At 39.2% G+C, this 15,838-nt stretch overlaps 1 protein-coding gene across 1 annotated transcript in view; it reads left to right on the forward strand.

Moving 5' to 3' along the window:
- The first annotated feature begins 580 nt into the window (after positions 1–580).
- dscaml1 (Down syndrome cell adhesion molecule like 1) overlaps positions 581–15,838 on the forward strand; it is a 117,785-nt gene continuing 102,527 nt past the window's right edge. The window contains exon 1 of the mRNA XM_088011953.1: positions 581–3,936. Within this exon, the coding sequence (XP_087868079.1) occupies positions 3,894–3,936 (43 nt within the window). The 5' untranslated portion in view covers positions 581–3,893. The remainder of the gene's footprint in view (positions 3,937–15,838) is intronic.

Genomic DNA, 15,838 nt, shown 5'->3' on the forward strand with positions numbered 1-15,838 from the left:
CGATGGCCTGCTTTGTTTCTAGGGGCCAGGAAGGAAGTGGGGAGGTTTGCAAACAACAGTCGGATGAAAAGGGTGACAGATGGGTTACCTAGCGCCCGTGATTTATTGACGTGACGGCAAATTCTAACTGGTGATGATTGCAAACCCTCACATGTTGTTGGCCATAATCTGTTGGAGTTAGTTTGGCTATTTTGGTCACATTGTTCCATCTGGTGTTATTTTTGTGTTCTTAATCACATGTGTTACTTTGACCTGAGTGTCTCAGTTTCCTTCTGCCTAATTAAACTTCATAAGTTTTTTTTTTTCTTACTTTTAGCGTTTAAAACATTTGGCCATGAAAGGATTATTAAATACTAACGTATTCTAAAATATTATTGACGGAAATTGTGTTTTTTCTTGCAACACTTGCTGGAAGCAATGGACTGTGCTTGTCTATTTTATTATGCAGCATTTGTTTGCTTAGCTCATGCACATTGATGACTTATAATGAAAACAACTGATCAATTTTTAAATACTTTATAATATTTTTCAGCAGTGTTGCAAAAACTAGAACAAAATGGAGTGATGGGGTATAATTTTATTAGAAATTGGTTGTGAATTTGACAAGATTTTCATTTTTAGACATTTCTTTACTTCAGTCATTGTATCACAATCCAAATAAATAAATGCAATTAGATTAGGTATAGATTTTGGTTTTAAATTTGCACATAAGTATCACAAAAAACATGATTTTTTTTTTGTTTTACGAACATTATCATGCCATCAGAATGCCAAACCACACCATGCTTAGTGCGCTTGATGCTCCAGAAGATTTACATCCACACAAGAACTCGCTCTCACCCTATGTGTATATCACTTTTATTGCACGGTGTTTGTGTATTCCTGTTTTTTTTTTTTTTTTTTTTCTGGCTCCGTGTGTGTGTGTCGGAGAGAAACAGAGAGACAGATCGCGTGGGTTTGTGGGTTTCCACCTGTTACATAATAAAGAGTGGAGGCAGAATCTGCTTCCTTCCTTGGCACACTACAGCGGCTCCTCAGTGGGAGTGAAAGGGCTCCACAGCTTGCCTCAGCTCCACTAAACGACAAGAAATGCTTTTTGATTATGCCTCTCAAAACATCGCCTTACACTCTAAAACCCGCTGGGTCATTTCTTCAACCCAAATGCTTTGGTTAGTACCATCAGAACAGATGCTGGGGAGTCTTAAGAAAATAATTTTTTTGGGTTGGAGGTGAGGCTAAAAAGGAGACTCATTATTTTTCACGGGCACACTTTTTTTTTTTTTTTTTTTTTTTACCTTCAGTTGACCTGATTACTCTTCAACCAACGTCTTCCTCAGGATAAAATAAAAATGGGTAAGAAGGCAAAACAATGCTGTTCACTTGGGGTAAAGTCAGTGGTTTTGTTCACACTAGAGATCGAGGTTGTTCACTTTGGAGACAATTAGCCTTTATGCTAAGAACTCTACATAGCTATCTCCTGGTGTGCACTGATTAGCATTTCTTAAAACTTGTCAAAGGAGGGAACATGTGATCAGGATCCTGGACAGCCAAGGTTCCTGGATGCACATAGAAAGTAAAAGCTGGCCTACTCTACTTAAGAAAAGATTCTTACATTGTAAGGATCATGGTGGCAGCATGTTGGAGTAGCTCTGTTGCATTAGTCCTGATTTAGTCTTTTGTTAATTTCTCTTTTTTCTTTTTGTTTTGTTTTTTTTTTTTTTAGTTGAGGCATTGCATATTTGGAAAGTTATTCCCTCCGCTTTTGGATTCTGTGCATCTAAAACCCATTCTTTGGACAGTTGTATGCACATCTGTGACAACAAAAGAATCATTTTCTTTACAATGGGAGCAGCTGATTAGCGTCTCAAAAGTTTAAAGAACACCTCAACTGTGAGCCCGGATCTCGGAGGAGTTGAAACTGAGATTTTAAGGATGCAGAGTCAGACCAAGGAGCAGAGAGAAAAGAAGGAAGTCCAAATAATCTATTCCATCGGCGATATAACTGGTAATCACATCCCCAACTCCAACATCTCTCCACACAGCCAGGCGGAGAACTAAAGAGGAGTAGCAAGAGCAAAGGAGGTGGCTCAACTGGACTTGCCAACTTTTTTATCCAGAGTTATCCTGCATCAAACACATTTTCAGTCCATTTCCTCTACACACAGGCTCCAAGTTTAAACAGCAAACCGATGAACTGAAGTTGCTCAAAGATCCTGAAGATGTTGATACTAGTTTTGATGACAATATGACCCTTGATTTTAATCCCAGAGGAGAGTTTCTGTTTGGAACATGCATTCACATATCTGGGCTCACGCCAGCTTCCACAAAAATTTAAAAAAGATGTCCAATCCAAATTGTTTGATACAATGCTATCTGTCCAGTGTTCCTCAAGATGGACTGTTGTCTTGTTTTGGGTGTACTGTCCTCTTGCAATGACCACCAGAAATAGACACCAGTCCTGTATAAGGAGTAGTAGTGGATGACCATTGGTTTTTCTCTCAAATAATGTTTATTATTGACTGTTCTTGTAATTGCTCTTGTAAGCATCTGATATTTGTCTTTTTAACCCTTTGGAGATAACCCCCTCCAAAAAAAAAAAAAAAAAATAACCAGAAAATAAACTTGGGTTAGAAGAATACCCCCAAGTGGGTTTTGTTTTAAGCCAGCACTTCTTTAGAGTGTTTACAGGCAGAGAGCTGTTTGGGAGTTTATGTCAAGCAAAGGCTGTTGAATATCAGATGAGTTGTACATTTGTTAAGACAATAAGTGAGGTATTCCTCGGAGGTCAGTGTTGCGGGTCACAAGGTGGTGAAGCATGTCCCAGCCATCAACAGTTAAAAGATGGGTCACACACACTGACCAGGTTACCGGTCCATAGAAATTTCTTGACTTGCAAATGTGAAAGCGTTTGCATTGTGACCAGGAAACATGCTGGCTACACATTCAAATTTGCGCCATGACGCAGAACTTGCAAAATACTTTGATGCGTCTCTTTTCACACCTGCCATTTAAAGATGCATGTCAGGGACGCCCAGGTTCGGCCCTGCTGCCGTCACGCAACTTTTAGACGCATCTCTGCTCCAACACACCTGAATCAAATGGCATCACCAGAAACTCGTACAGTGTTGGAGCGACCCTGAGCCCATCTCAGTAAAGTTATTGGTTCTATTCTCATTTTTTCCCCCCCTTAATTTGGTTCTCGATAACCATTTTCTTAACATTATTATCAGAATTATCACGTAAAGGTCTGTAGCCATATGTGGGCAGAGCGCATTCCGACTCTCCGCTTGAAGGAAGCGGACTGTGCAGCATCTGTGCGCTTCCTCTCATCCATCTCACCTGGAACTTTAACATTTCGTGGTCCTTTTTTAGTTTTACTATCACACTCAGGTTCAAGATTGTTTTAAGATTGAGAACGTCAGCCCAAACAATCTTAAACTTTCATGCAAGTGAGATTTTTTTTTTTTTATTTAGTTAGTTTGAACTCGGATTTTCCTCAGTTTAGAGTATGAACTCATCAGGTCATTGCGCGTAAAAGTGTTGTCTCCAGCGAGTTTTTTTTTTTTTTTCTCTTCTCCACAGTGTGCGTTATCGGTGTATCTCTCCAATACACGGGGCATCATTTGGATAGCGGGGGTGGAGCGAGCAGCAGCCTGTCCCGGTAAGGGGAGGGGAGAACGGGGAGCAGAGGCGGTTCTTTCCTCGGCTCTTCGCTTTTTCGGCGCTGGAGAGTGTTGGGACCAGGGCTGGAGAAGACCGCCGGGGAGCATTAGAGAAAAGATCCAGTCCTGTGCACGGAGCCTCGACTGGCCGAACGCGGCGCCGTGCGCTTTTCTTTTTTTGGGGGGGGGGACTGCACAACATTCCTGTGAAATATAACTGCTATTAATGGCATGTGGCTTGTAACTTTACTCCTGCTGTATTCTTTGCAAGAAGGTAAGCTGGAGATTTTGAGTGTTTGCCTTATCTGCATGTTGCCTCCTTTCTCTGAAAAAATACAAAATAAAAATGCTGAAGTTGGCTAGTTGATAGATTTTACATGCTCCAAAGGACACGCACCAAACTCCAAATCACTGTTTGAAGAAGATAAGAAACTTTTTCTTTTCGTTTTGAAGGTGTTTATTCTCTGATCAGCCATCAATTTATCATAAACTGCTGCTTGGATTGACGTCTGCATGCCCCCGTGGTGATTAATCTGATTAGGCGCAAATAAATTACAAAGAGAAACACTACGAACACAAAAATCAGCAGTCACTTTTATTTGTGTGAAGGATTAAAAACAACAACAACAAAAAAAAACATAAGTATATAAAGTTGAACACAAACTGCATCCATGTTGCAACCGGTAAAAGAAAAAAAAGCAGCGGTATTAGCAATTTTGCATGATGAATATGAGAATGTGCCGTTAATATGGAGGCTGTTGAATAGGAGGAGAGGCTGATAACAATCTGTGCTGATGAAGAGCGCCGATGGTTTGGCTCTGGGGCCGTTTTCTCTGAAAAGTCCGAGTGGATGGAGAAGTTTAAAGCTTTTGCAGATCTTTTCTGTCCAAGCAAGATGTTAGAGAGCGAGTTTGAGTCCTTGTGTGTGTGTGCGTGTGTGTGCGTGCGTGCGCGAGCGCAAATGTGTGTGTTGGAAGTACAGAAGGCAAAGAATGGAGTGTCGGGGGTAAAAGCATCTTTCCCCGTTTATCTGAGGTTTTTTTTTTTTTTTTTTTTGTGATAGGTGCCAAAAATGGATGTTTCTGAGGATTTTTGCTTGGTTGTTTAGTTCCTGCGAAAGCAGAGTAAAAAGGGTCAGTAGATTTTTGATGAAATAAAGGAGATTTTTTATTTATTTTCCCAGGTGATGCTTTCCACTTGGATGTTTTAAAATGCGAGAAAGATCCAGTTATAGTTTGGTTTTCCTCTGCTAAAATGTCGGAGTGACTCAGTTATCATCCTTGCTCTAATTATTCATCCACCATTTTCTGTGCCACTACATTGTACTGATTGGCCTTGCTCTGAACACTGCAGATGCAAGATAATTAGTCGTTTTCTCCTCTTTCCTTAAAAAAAAAAAAAAAAAAAAAAAAGAAAAAAAACACGAAAAGATTTAAATATCCATGGAAGAATTAGTGAGGAAATAAATATGTATATACATCTATATCTAGATAAATATGTATATAAAAAGAAAATCAAAAGAATCTCAGTTCAATCTGCTGCCTTGACGAGCGACTTTGAATCTGGATGCTTAAATATGATAAGCCATTCTAAAAGTTTATTCATATGAACTATCGTTTGTTTCCGGAGTGTTGCATGTTTGTAGTCGCTGGCCTTGGCAGTTCCCTTTGCTGGGGTGCACCTGCGCGGTGGGGGACTTCTGGGCTGTTTTTGTTGTATGTAATTGGATTACAGGGTCTATTTCGATTTTACGCACTGTACATTCCCCTGTCCCGTGACTGAACGAAATGTATCGTGTGTGTGCGTGTGTGTGTGTGTGTGTAGAGGTCTCCATGTGAATGCGTGTGTGTGTGCGCGCGCGCGTGTGTTTGTGTGGTGATGGGAGGAGGGTTGGGGGCTGCAAGCAGCCACTGGAGCGGAAAGAGTGCTTGAGATGGGAGAGATGTAGATAACGCAGTGGAAAACAAACTTCAATGTTTTTCCGTAGATTTATCAGAGCCATGCTCCCCCTGGTTTTGCACGGATCAAACATCTGACCGCTTTTCTCCTTTAAGAATATATTAATTGACGACATTGTCCAATTTTACGGCGAAAGAGGAAGGTCTATTATCATACATGCATATGCATTAGTACTGCGTATTTTCCTGGCAGCGCCACCCAATATGGCACACTGTCATCTGCTTGCTTCTTGTGTTTTCTTTACGCCAGAATTGAAGGTATTTGCTTGAAATATATATTATATATATATATATATATATATATATATATATATATATATATATATATATATATATATATATATATATATATATATATATATATATATATATATATATATGCATATGCATTTCCTTATTCTGCCCGTCACTGATGGCCGTTTGTTGCTTTAGTTTGGCTGCGTATCAGCACACACCTGGACCCATGTCTGAGTGCGGAATGGAGAGGGATGGGTGGAAAAAATGGATACATGTAGGTATGAGAAAGGAGGAGAGACGCACTCGTTCTTCTCTGTCATGATTTGGAAGGCTGCTTGTCATATTAGGGGAAATAAAACTGAGTCATACTCAGTTCAGGGATGTATGAGAATGTTACCCCAGGCCCAATAGGCCGGATCCACCAGGCCTGATCAAAAGGAAGAGGGCTGGAATAATTACTGCACTCAGTGGAACTTGGAAACAACTGGGAAATCAGGACCTTTCCTTATGTGCACAGTTTTAAAAGCACCAACTAAAAAAAAAAATAAAAAAAACATTAAAAGAAAACATCTAGTGGTGATCTGCACCACCTTGTCCTCAACCACCTTCCCTGAGTTAAATGTATTGTGCAATAAAAATAAAAATAAAAATAACATGGTTTATTTAAAAACTTTTTTTTTCATTTTTCTTTGGATAACTTCTCATTATAATTTCTTCCAGCCTCCACAAATTCAAAAATATTATACTAATGAGATGCTTGTTTAAATGTTTTAACGTGATTAAATTGGTGCAATACCCTTTTAGCATTCATACCAGCAACTGGAGTTTCCAACACAAATGTTGGAAATTGTTAATTCTGCTACTCTCAAACTCTGCAGGGGTAGAAAGTAACTACTGTAGTTAAGAACAAGTTTTCTGTACATAACAGACAGAAAACGTTGTATTACTTTAAAGGAGTTTACAGACTTTCTTAGCTGGTTTTAAATACTTTACTCAGTTACATTTGAAATCACAGACAATCAATGAGTAAAAATAAACGCCAGGAAAAAAAAAATGGCATTGATGCTTCTGCTAGGTTAGTAATCAGATCTCATCTTGTTGCATTAATTGGATGATGGAGGCGCTAGGAAAAACTCAGAGCGACGTTCAAGTTAACCTCTGAGAAGTAGAAGAAAACCCGTGACCCGTGCATGAGGGGCCAGTGTGAGGAAGGCAGCAGCTTTGTCCGACAGCATAAGCTCAGCTTGGTTTATGTTCAATGTTATGATAGTGTAAATATTCAGAATAATATTACAGAGAAGAGAAGCTTCATAGGAGAGGGTTTGGTGTAACGGAGAAGGATGCTGAGATGATCACCTGTGTAGAAACCTGGAGACTGACAGAAGATGAGAAGTAAATGTATCATTAATAATTACACAACATTTTACAAAGCCAATCCACAAGAAGCCAACAAAAACATGAAGACTGATTGGAAGACATATTGCAGTTCTGTTATTTTAGGGCTCAGCTCTGTTTATGAAATGTTTTCAGAAGAAAAATCGTTGTCTTAATTATCATACGCATTAATTTGCCTTTTCTACGTTACACTATTGAAGGTATTTTTTATGAAAGACTGCTGGTATTCAATTATTTTTATTCAGAAATGTTTCCTTCTATACAAACGTATGTGAATACTAAATAATTTTTCAAATATATCCATTTAAAGCATCGGGGTAGGACAGTTTAACCTACATAATAATTTAATTTGTGAAAAATTGGAAAAATTTCCACATATTTTCCATCACAGAGTTGATTTATCATACTATAGCAATTAAATTTTTCCTGAAAGAAAGCAGGTAAAAAAATTATGCAGCTAATTACTGATACAATGGCTTTCAAAGTATTCATACCCCTTGAATTTTTCCATATTTTATCACATTACAATCACAAACATAAATATATTTCTGTGGAATTTAATGTGAAAGACCAACACAAAGAGGTATTCAATTGTGAAGTAGAAAGAAAATTAATTATACAGCATTTTAAATATTTTATACAAACAAAAAACTGAAAAGTGCGGAGTGTAACAGTTTTCAGCCACCTATGAGTCTATACTTTGTGGAACATTATTTTGCTACAATTCCAGCTGCAAGTGTTTAAGGGTTTCTCTACTGGATTTGCACATCTAGGGAGTGAAACTTTTACTTATTCTTCTTTGCCAAACAGCTCAAGCTCAGACAGATCAAACGGAGGGCATCGGTGAGCAGCAGCTTTCAGATGTTGGCACAGATTCTTGATTGGGTTTTAGATCTGGACTTTGACTGGGCCAATTCTAACACCTGAATATGTTTTTGTTTTAAACCATTCCATTGTAGCTCTGGCTTCATGTTTAGGGTCCTTGTCCTGCTGGAAGGTGAACCCAGTCTCAAGTCTTCTGTGGACTCCCAACAGGTTTTCTTCCTACACTGCCGTGTATTTGGCTCCAGCCATCTTCAACTCTGACCAGCTTCCCCACAGCATAAAGCTGCCACCACCATATTTGGCAGTGGAGATGGGGATGATGTTTCAGTTCTCCACCACACATAGCGTTTTGCATTTTGGCCTAAAAGTAAAATTTTGTTTCCTCACCTTCCTCACCTTCTTTTGACATGTTTGTTTTGTCGCGACATGGCTTCTGGCAAACTGCAAACAGGGCTTCTTGAGGGTATTTTTTTATTTTTTAAATCAATGACCATTCATCAATTCTTTCTTAAATACTACATTTGTTGAGTGTGTGACTAATAGTTGTCCTGTGGACAGACTCCTCCTGTGGATCTCTGCATTTTGTGATGTGCTGTTTCTAAGTCAAACCATTCAGACAAATTCACTTCTTATCAGAGCAAGAAAAATGTCAACAAAATTGTAATGGCAGTTTGTAAAATGAACCTAAACCCCAGAAGTGTGCTCACAAAAAACCCCGGAGGGACAATGTTGCATTGCGCTTGCTCTAACATAAACAGAAGCACTCTAATATCCGTGGTTTGGCCATAGAGTCTTAATTGAAGATGTCATGAAGTCTAATTAAATGTTCAATGCATGCTACAGGTTTTTTTTTTTTTTTTAATCTGGCCAGTAGTGGATGTCGTGATTTCAGGGATTTTTACTGACCCAATCAAAGGCGGCGACGATCTTAAATGGAAGAGGTAAATGTGACTGGCCATGAAAAAACCAGGAAATAAGTATTTTGGGTTATTTACAGATTTTGAACATGTGAATGCTAGGCTTTTTAATGATGTCAAACACATAGAAATAAAAAAAAAATGCAAATAATATATGGCCGTTGAATGTTGACACTGTGGAAACCAGATCATTGAAAAAGCAGCAGAATAATTGTCCCCAAACCTGATCAGCTACCTGAGAGTGTTGACAAAGAGTTAACTTCACAAAAGTGCTGTGACAGAGGTCTGATTTTCCAGGTTGTACAGAAATGTCTGCAGGGCAGAGATGAGGGATTCAGATGGACGATGGTGGCGATGCACAGTGCAGAGGTATGACGATCATAGGGAAGCTGCAGTCTCTTGGATGACTGACAGGAAGGGAACAGGCAGGAGGGCTTCCTCAAAGTCCAAGGATGGAGTCCAGAGCTGAGGGCAACCTCAGTCCCAAAAGCCGAGCAGACGTCTTTCCAAAACTTGAAGACAATTTGAGGGCCCCTGTCAGAAAGGAAACTGAGGGCAAAAGATGTATTTAACCAGTCGCTGAGCGGTTTCTAGTGGTGAGGCAGGAAGTTTCTTCAGGGGGATGGAGCGGCAGAATTTTGAGAAGTGGTCCACAATGGCTAGAATGATGAAATGCGGGATGACAGGCGATCAGGATCAGACAAAGGCAGCAAAAGCCCTTGGGTGGAGCTTAGGGGTTCAGGACATGGGAACATATGTGACAAGCCTGAGCATACTCTTTTACAACCCTGTGTAAAGAAGGCAACCAAAAATAGTGCTGGAGGAGAGAAATGGTACATCCCACACCAGGATGGCATGTGGACCTTCTTGTGAACTGAAGTCCAGTTAGGGAGAGACCGTTACTAGGACTGGGTTCAGTATTTTCTACACAAGAGGTGGAAGAAGGGTGTCAAAGGTTGGATCTTTACCAGAGGATAATTGTCTGAAGTGAGCATCAGGTTTGGTATTCTTTGAGCACTGATGGCAGGACGATTAAAGTGAGAGAAAAAGATTGACCATCTGGTTTGGCAAGGGTTCAAGGGCTTGACTTCCTGAAGGTAAGAGATGTTATTATGGTCAGTACAGAAAATGATAAGGTGTTCAGCTCCCTCCCAACCGGTGATGCCGTTCTTGGACAGAACCGTAGGGAACATAGTAAGAAGAACCCAACTAAGCAGGTGTAGACAATGGATGGAGGGAGAAATTCATCCATTTGCATTGTCCTTTGTGATCTTGCGCTGATGTACTATGATGGCAAAGACCAAAACTTTTATAGCGTTCTGTTTTCTCCTCACTAACGTCCTTGCATGTTGCATAGGCTCAATACCTGCCCCAATAAACCTAAAGCTAAAGCTGTGCAGTCCACATTTGTTTAACTGTTTGTATGACATTAATGCAAATGATTAGAGTATGTAAACTTCTAAGTAGAAACGCAGCTGCAAAGTTTAGCACGTCTAAAATCTACTTGCAGATACGTTCCTATGAATTGAACTGTCTTTTCTGTGACTTTGGGACTGAAGGAAAAAGAAGAGTTGGAAAGGCAAAGTGAGGGATTTATTGCCCTGTTTTTCTATCCACATGATTGTTATGGTGTGAATTCCAGTGTGTGTGTGGGGGGGGGCGGGGGGTGTGTGTGTGTGTGCGTGTGTGTGTTCCTGAATGAATCTAGATGAGACACAAAAAGCTGCATTATGCATAGAGGTTCACCATAGGCAATATCCTTGCCTCTACAGCATACATATTCATACTCCATTTTCATATCCACAGCAAAACAAGTGGAGAAGTGTGAATGTGTTGGGGTGCATTGCTAAGACATGATTTAGTAAAAAAATAAAAATAAATAAAAAATTGCACCAAAACAAGAAATGCATAATGGCTAATGGTTAATGGTTCGCCTCACAGAATGTATCCTTCTTCGTGTTTCAAAAAGAACAGGTTCAATCTTCTTCGCTGCAATCCAGCGGCTGGCGTCCTTCAACTTTTAGACGCGTCTCTGCTGCAGCACACCTGGCTCCAACGTTAGCCGTTTAGCATAGCTCTATAGAGCTGTGTCTGCATGCTGGCGAGGCAGTCTAAGCTTAATTCAAGTGTTTAAACTCGAAGGGAAACATCTTAAAATTTAGTTCTGGGGTGTGACTATAGGGACTCTCGCATCCCCAAAATCCTCCCTTCATCTTCAGACTTCAAGCAGAAAAAAGTTATCAGCTGTTCCAAGAGGAAAAATAGGAAAAAAGCAATCCCAAAGTATGATGCTGTGCCTGATGTGTTTCACTGCAGGGATGGTGTCTCTTGTTTGAGTCTTGTTTGGCTTTTTGTGTTTGGGTTGTTCATTTAAAAAAAAAAAAAAAGTACAACAAAACCAGAACTTTCCAGAAGGCGTTGTTTTTGTTTATCTTTTAGCTTAACTATAGGATACAAGGCTTACCAAATCTTTAAATTGTCCAATATGAGTTCATGCTTTACATCAGAAACATCCAAATTTGTATTTATCATACAGAGCACCTCTTGTCTTTTCCTGACAGGCGACGGTGTGTGATTTGATGGCCAGAGGTAAAGTGTTAAATCCACGTAATATTTCCTGTTTAACTCATCCACGCTGTAATCACACCACTGTAGGAAACCAATGTCCGACTTTCCTGGTTTTCGTGTGTGTGTGTTGTTCTACAGCTGACTTAGAGATCAGGAGTGCATTATCCCTGACAGGATATGGGTGGTTGGTCGGGAGGGGAGAGGAGAGGAGGAGGCTCTCAGGTACAAAGGTGCTCAGAAGCAACTGAGAGAGTGAATGTGTGTATGTTTCTTTCTGTGTGAGGTGATGTCAAAGGGATAGAGAGGTTATTGTTAAATCACTGGCTCAGTTTTGATGTCAAACTCAGCCAACAGCAAAGGCAGGGGAGTACAAAGAGAAAAAGAGAGAGAGAGGGAAAAAATGGAGAGATGCAATCGCTGCTCGGATGCACGCGGATGGGCCTGTGGATGTATGCGTGCACGAGCACAGTAAAGATGACGAGCAGATAGTGAGACAACGTTGTAGCAGCTACTCTCTTCAAAAATAGGAATTTAGGTCAAGTTCAATCCGTCGGTGCTGTTTGATTCGGCGTCAATCATTTTCAAAGGCTGTGAGGGGAAACCGATCTGCACTTTCAGCACCATGGAGAGCGCCACAATGTGCTGCTGAGCAACGCTCTAATGAGGGACGCTAACGTGAGCAAACAAGGAGGAAACCACTAAAAGACGATGTTGGTGACACGGTCTTCCTCCTTCCTGTGGTCAGTTTTAACTTCTGAAATAACATATTTATATGATATGATAAAAAAAACAAAGCAAAGAGAAACTAAGTTGATGGAGTGCTCCAGTGTATGGAACAGTAAATATTAAAGCCAAAAAATATCCCTTTATACAAAGCTGCATAGATGGGTCTATATATTGTAGTAGAAAACGTATTATTTCTGGTCCAGCTGTGTCGTACAAAACAAAAACTGTATTGGTGGATTTTTTTTTTTTCTTTTTCCATCTAAAATGTTTACGTTTATATTTTGTATTGCTTGATTTTCTCCAAATGATTCTGATTGGAAAATTAAGGGAACAGGCAGAACATTTAACAACGGCTAACAACAGCACTATCACCCACGTTTTCGTTTTGTTCTCCAATCCAAAGAGAACCTAAATTCATGGCTTCCTTCTGTTATCTTGTAGTTGTCAACTACTATTAACAATGACAGAGACGATCAGTAAAACATTCAAGATTAAGAGCAATTCAACGCCGTCTTTAAACCTCGATTGATGAACGAGCCCCTTTATTCTCTGAGGATGTAGAAAATTGAAAAGATTGGATTGAATAAATCCAGGCATTGTTGATACAATCCAGGGGAGAGAGAGAAAAAAAAGGAATTAATTAAGTATCAATGTCTGAGATAAAAAATTCTCTGGCTTGGGGCATCACATCTCCCCCTGGCCTGCAGCCAAGCTGAGCTCAGCACTTCCTCATGAGTCTCAGTTCCCCCCCCCCCTTTTCCCTCCCTAATCCCAGCTAAACATACACAGAAACAGAGATCTTCATGGATGTCTTAATACCCCACTTTAGTTTGAATAAGAGTGTTTTGAGAGGGGGAGGATGTTATGAAAGCGTATCTGCTAGCCGTGCTCAAACTGTGCCACGGCAGCATTGTTTTACAGTGAGCCATGTGTGGTTTCCAGTTCCTCAGCTCAGACAGAGGGCTCCTCCTGCAGCTGAGGCCTGGAGAACCACAAGCAACAACTTCACATGATCAGAAAAAAAAAAAGGTTGAAGTTGTGACATATTTTTGTCCTGCTCAGAGTTGGGTGGGTGCAGCTTATTACGTTACTGATGGTTGGATAATGCATATGGAATTGGACAATTTGCAGCAATTTGCAGTAGTTTGGAACATGGAGGAAGTTGTTTGGGTTAATGTGAAATTGATGAACATACAGCTCTGGAAAAAATTAAGAGACGGCTGCAAAATGAGCTGTTGTCTGATTTTACTCTTTATGGGTATATGAGTGATGTGAACCTTGTTTTTTTTATTATTCTATGAACTACTCACAACATGTCTCTGAAATCCCAAGTAGTATTTATTTGTAGAAAATGATCAAAATCACGAAAAAGATGCAATTCTTTCAGACCTCAAATAATGCAAAGAAAACTAGTTTATATTTATTTAGAAACAACAATGCTAATGTTTTAACTCAAAGAGTTCAGAAATCAATATTTGGTGGAATAATCATGAGGTTTTCAATGAAATTCTGTGCAGTGGGCTCTATTTTTTACAGGGCTGTGTACACAGTGGTTTGCATACTGTAGGGATGCAAGTTATTGATTAAGAAGTTAAGTTAAAACTGATTGATCTCATTGACTGACGATATATTCATAAGCAGACATTTTCTTAAAAGCCAGAGTTTTCTCTTGTCTTTCTGTAAGTAGAAATGACATTTTTTAAATAATATGCTAATTTTATTTTATTTATTTTTTTAAAAAAAGAAGCAGATCGTACGGAAGCGCATTGCTATCACGCAGGAAAAAAAAAATTTCGAGCGCTATCACGTTATAACGTGATACGTATCTCGTTAAAACGTGATAGTATGTCGTTAAAACGTGATACGTATGTCGTTAAAACGTGATACGTATGTCGTTAAAACGTGATACGTATCTCGTTAAAACGTGATACGTATGTCGTTAAAACGTGATAGTTATCTCGTTAAAACGTGATATGTATGTCGTTAAAACGTGATAGTATGTCGTTAAAACGTGATACGTATGTCGTTAAAACGTGATACGTATCTCGTTAAAACGTGATACGTATCTCGTTAAAACGTGATACGTATCTCGTTAAAACGTGATACGTATGTCGTTAAAACGTGATAGTTATCTCGTTAAAACGTGATACGTATGTCGTTAAAACGTGATAGTTATCTCGTTAAAACGTGATACGTATGTCGTTAAAACGTGATAGTTATCTCGTTAAAACGTGATATTTATCTTGTTAAAACATGATAATTTTAGGTCCAGGAAGTGGCGGTATTATGCTAGGCTAGTACAGTGGCTAACATGAATTGGTCAGGTTTCCTTTCATGTTTGGTCTACAACATGTAGAGATACGGATGCTGCTTTGCACTGTGGTTAAAGCCATTAATAGCATGCGTACTCTGAGCAGGATCCTAAACAGAACGGGACTGCACCGAAGGAAACGTCAGTCCGGTCCTCTAGCTGTAGCGGCGTTCCTGACTGGATCGAAGCTCAAGTTGGCTTCCGATTGTAGCTTCTGATTTGGGAAATGGCTAAAGGGAGATTATAACGGAGGCTCAGACGTATTTGCTGAACAGTTTCTGTTCAGATTTGTTTTAACAGTACACTTGCTGAACAACGGCAACGGCTGTTCGTAACCAAGCAACCGAAATCAACAGAAGGCTCGATAGTGGCAAAAGACAAAACTAGATCCTGTTAAGCATTCTTCAAAATAAAAGACTTCCTCTCTCCAAAATAAATCATAAATCAGCAAAAGCTGAATGGCCTCCTTTAAACGTCCTGAGAAACAATCACCTAATGATCGTGATTCATAAATCTCTACTCGGCTTGGCTCCAGCATCCTTAAACTTTCTTTTACATAGGTCTGTTAATTCCCATTCTTTACGTTTTAACAATATTTTTCTTTTACATGTTTCACTTTTCTGAACTGAAAAAGGGAAGCAAGCTTTTAGTGTGATGGCTCCTACAGCCTGGAATCAGCTTCAGTCTGAAATAAAGATGTCAAAGCTGGTTTCACTGGACTTATTTCGAGCAATTCTTAAAAACAGACGAGATTCTCTTAAAAGGTGTCACTGTTTTTAAATTCTTTTCTACTGTTTTACACTTCTGCATATGCATTAATTAATTTTATTTTGTAACCAGGTTGCTGTGTGTTGCAGACTTCTACCCAGGTCCCTCTTGAAAATAAGATAAGATGTGTATCTCAACGTGGTTTACCTGATAAAATAAAATAAATAAAATAAAAAAAAATAAAATAATAATATTTGTCAAATATTGGTCAACAATTTTTAATATTTGTCGACAAACAAGGAGCAAAGAAGAGACATCTCTCCTTTACCATATAGGTGACTTAAAATAATGTTTTCTAATGGAGACAAAGAGGGTAGATAAAGATTATTGTGTTGCTTTGATAAAATAAAACTCTGAACTTGAAGATAGTTATAGAAATATTTTGTAGGACTATCATGTTTGTTTTTAATTTCTTCAAGTTACATAAATACCTTCCCTGAAAAAAGATCAGACACTTTAGTTATATTCTTA

Source organism: Poecilia mexicana, unplaced genomic scaffold (assembly GCF_051168715.1).
Source record: "Poecilia mexicana isolate PSO_F unplaced genomic scaffold, ASM5116871v1 scaffold_13, whole genome shotgun sequence".
NCBI lineage: Eukaryota > Metazoa > Chordata > Actinopteri > Cyprinodontiformes > Poeciliidae > Poecilia > Poecilia mexicana.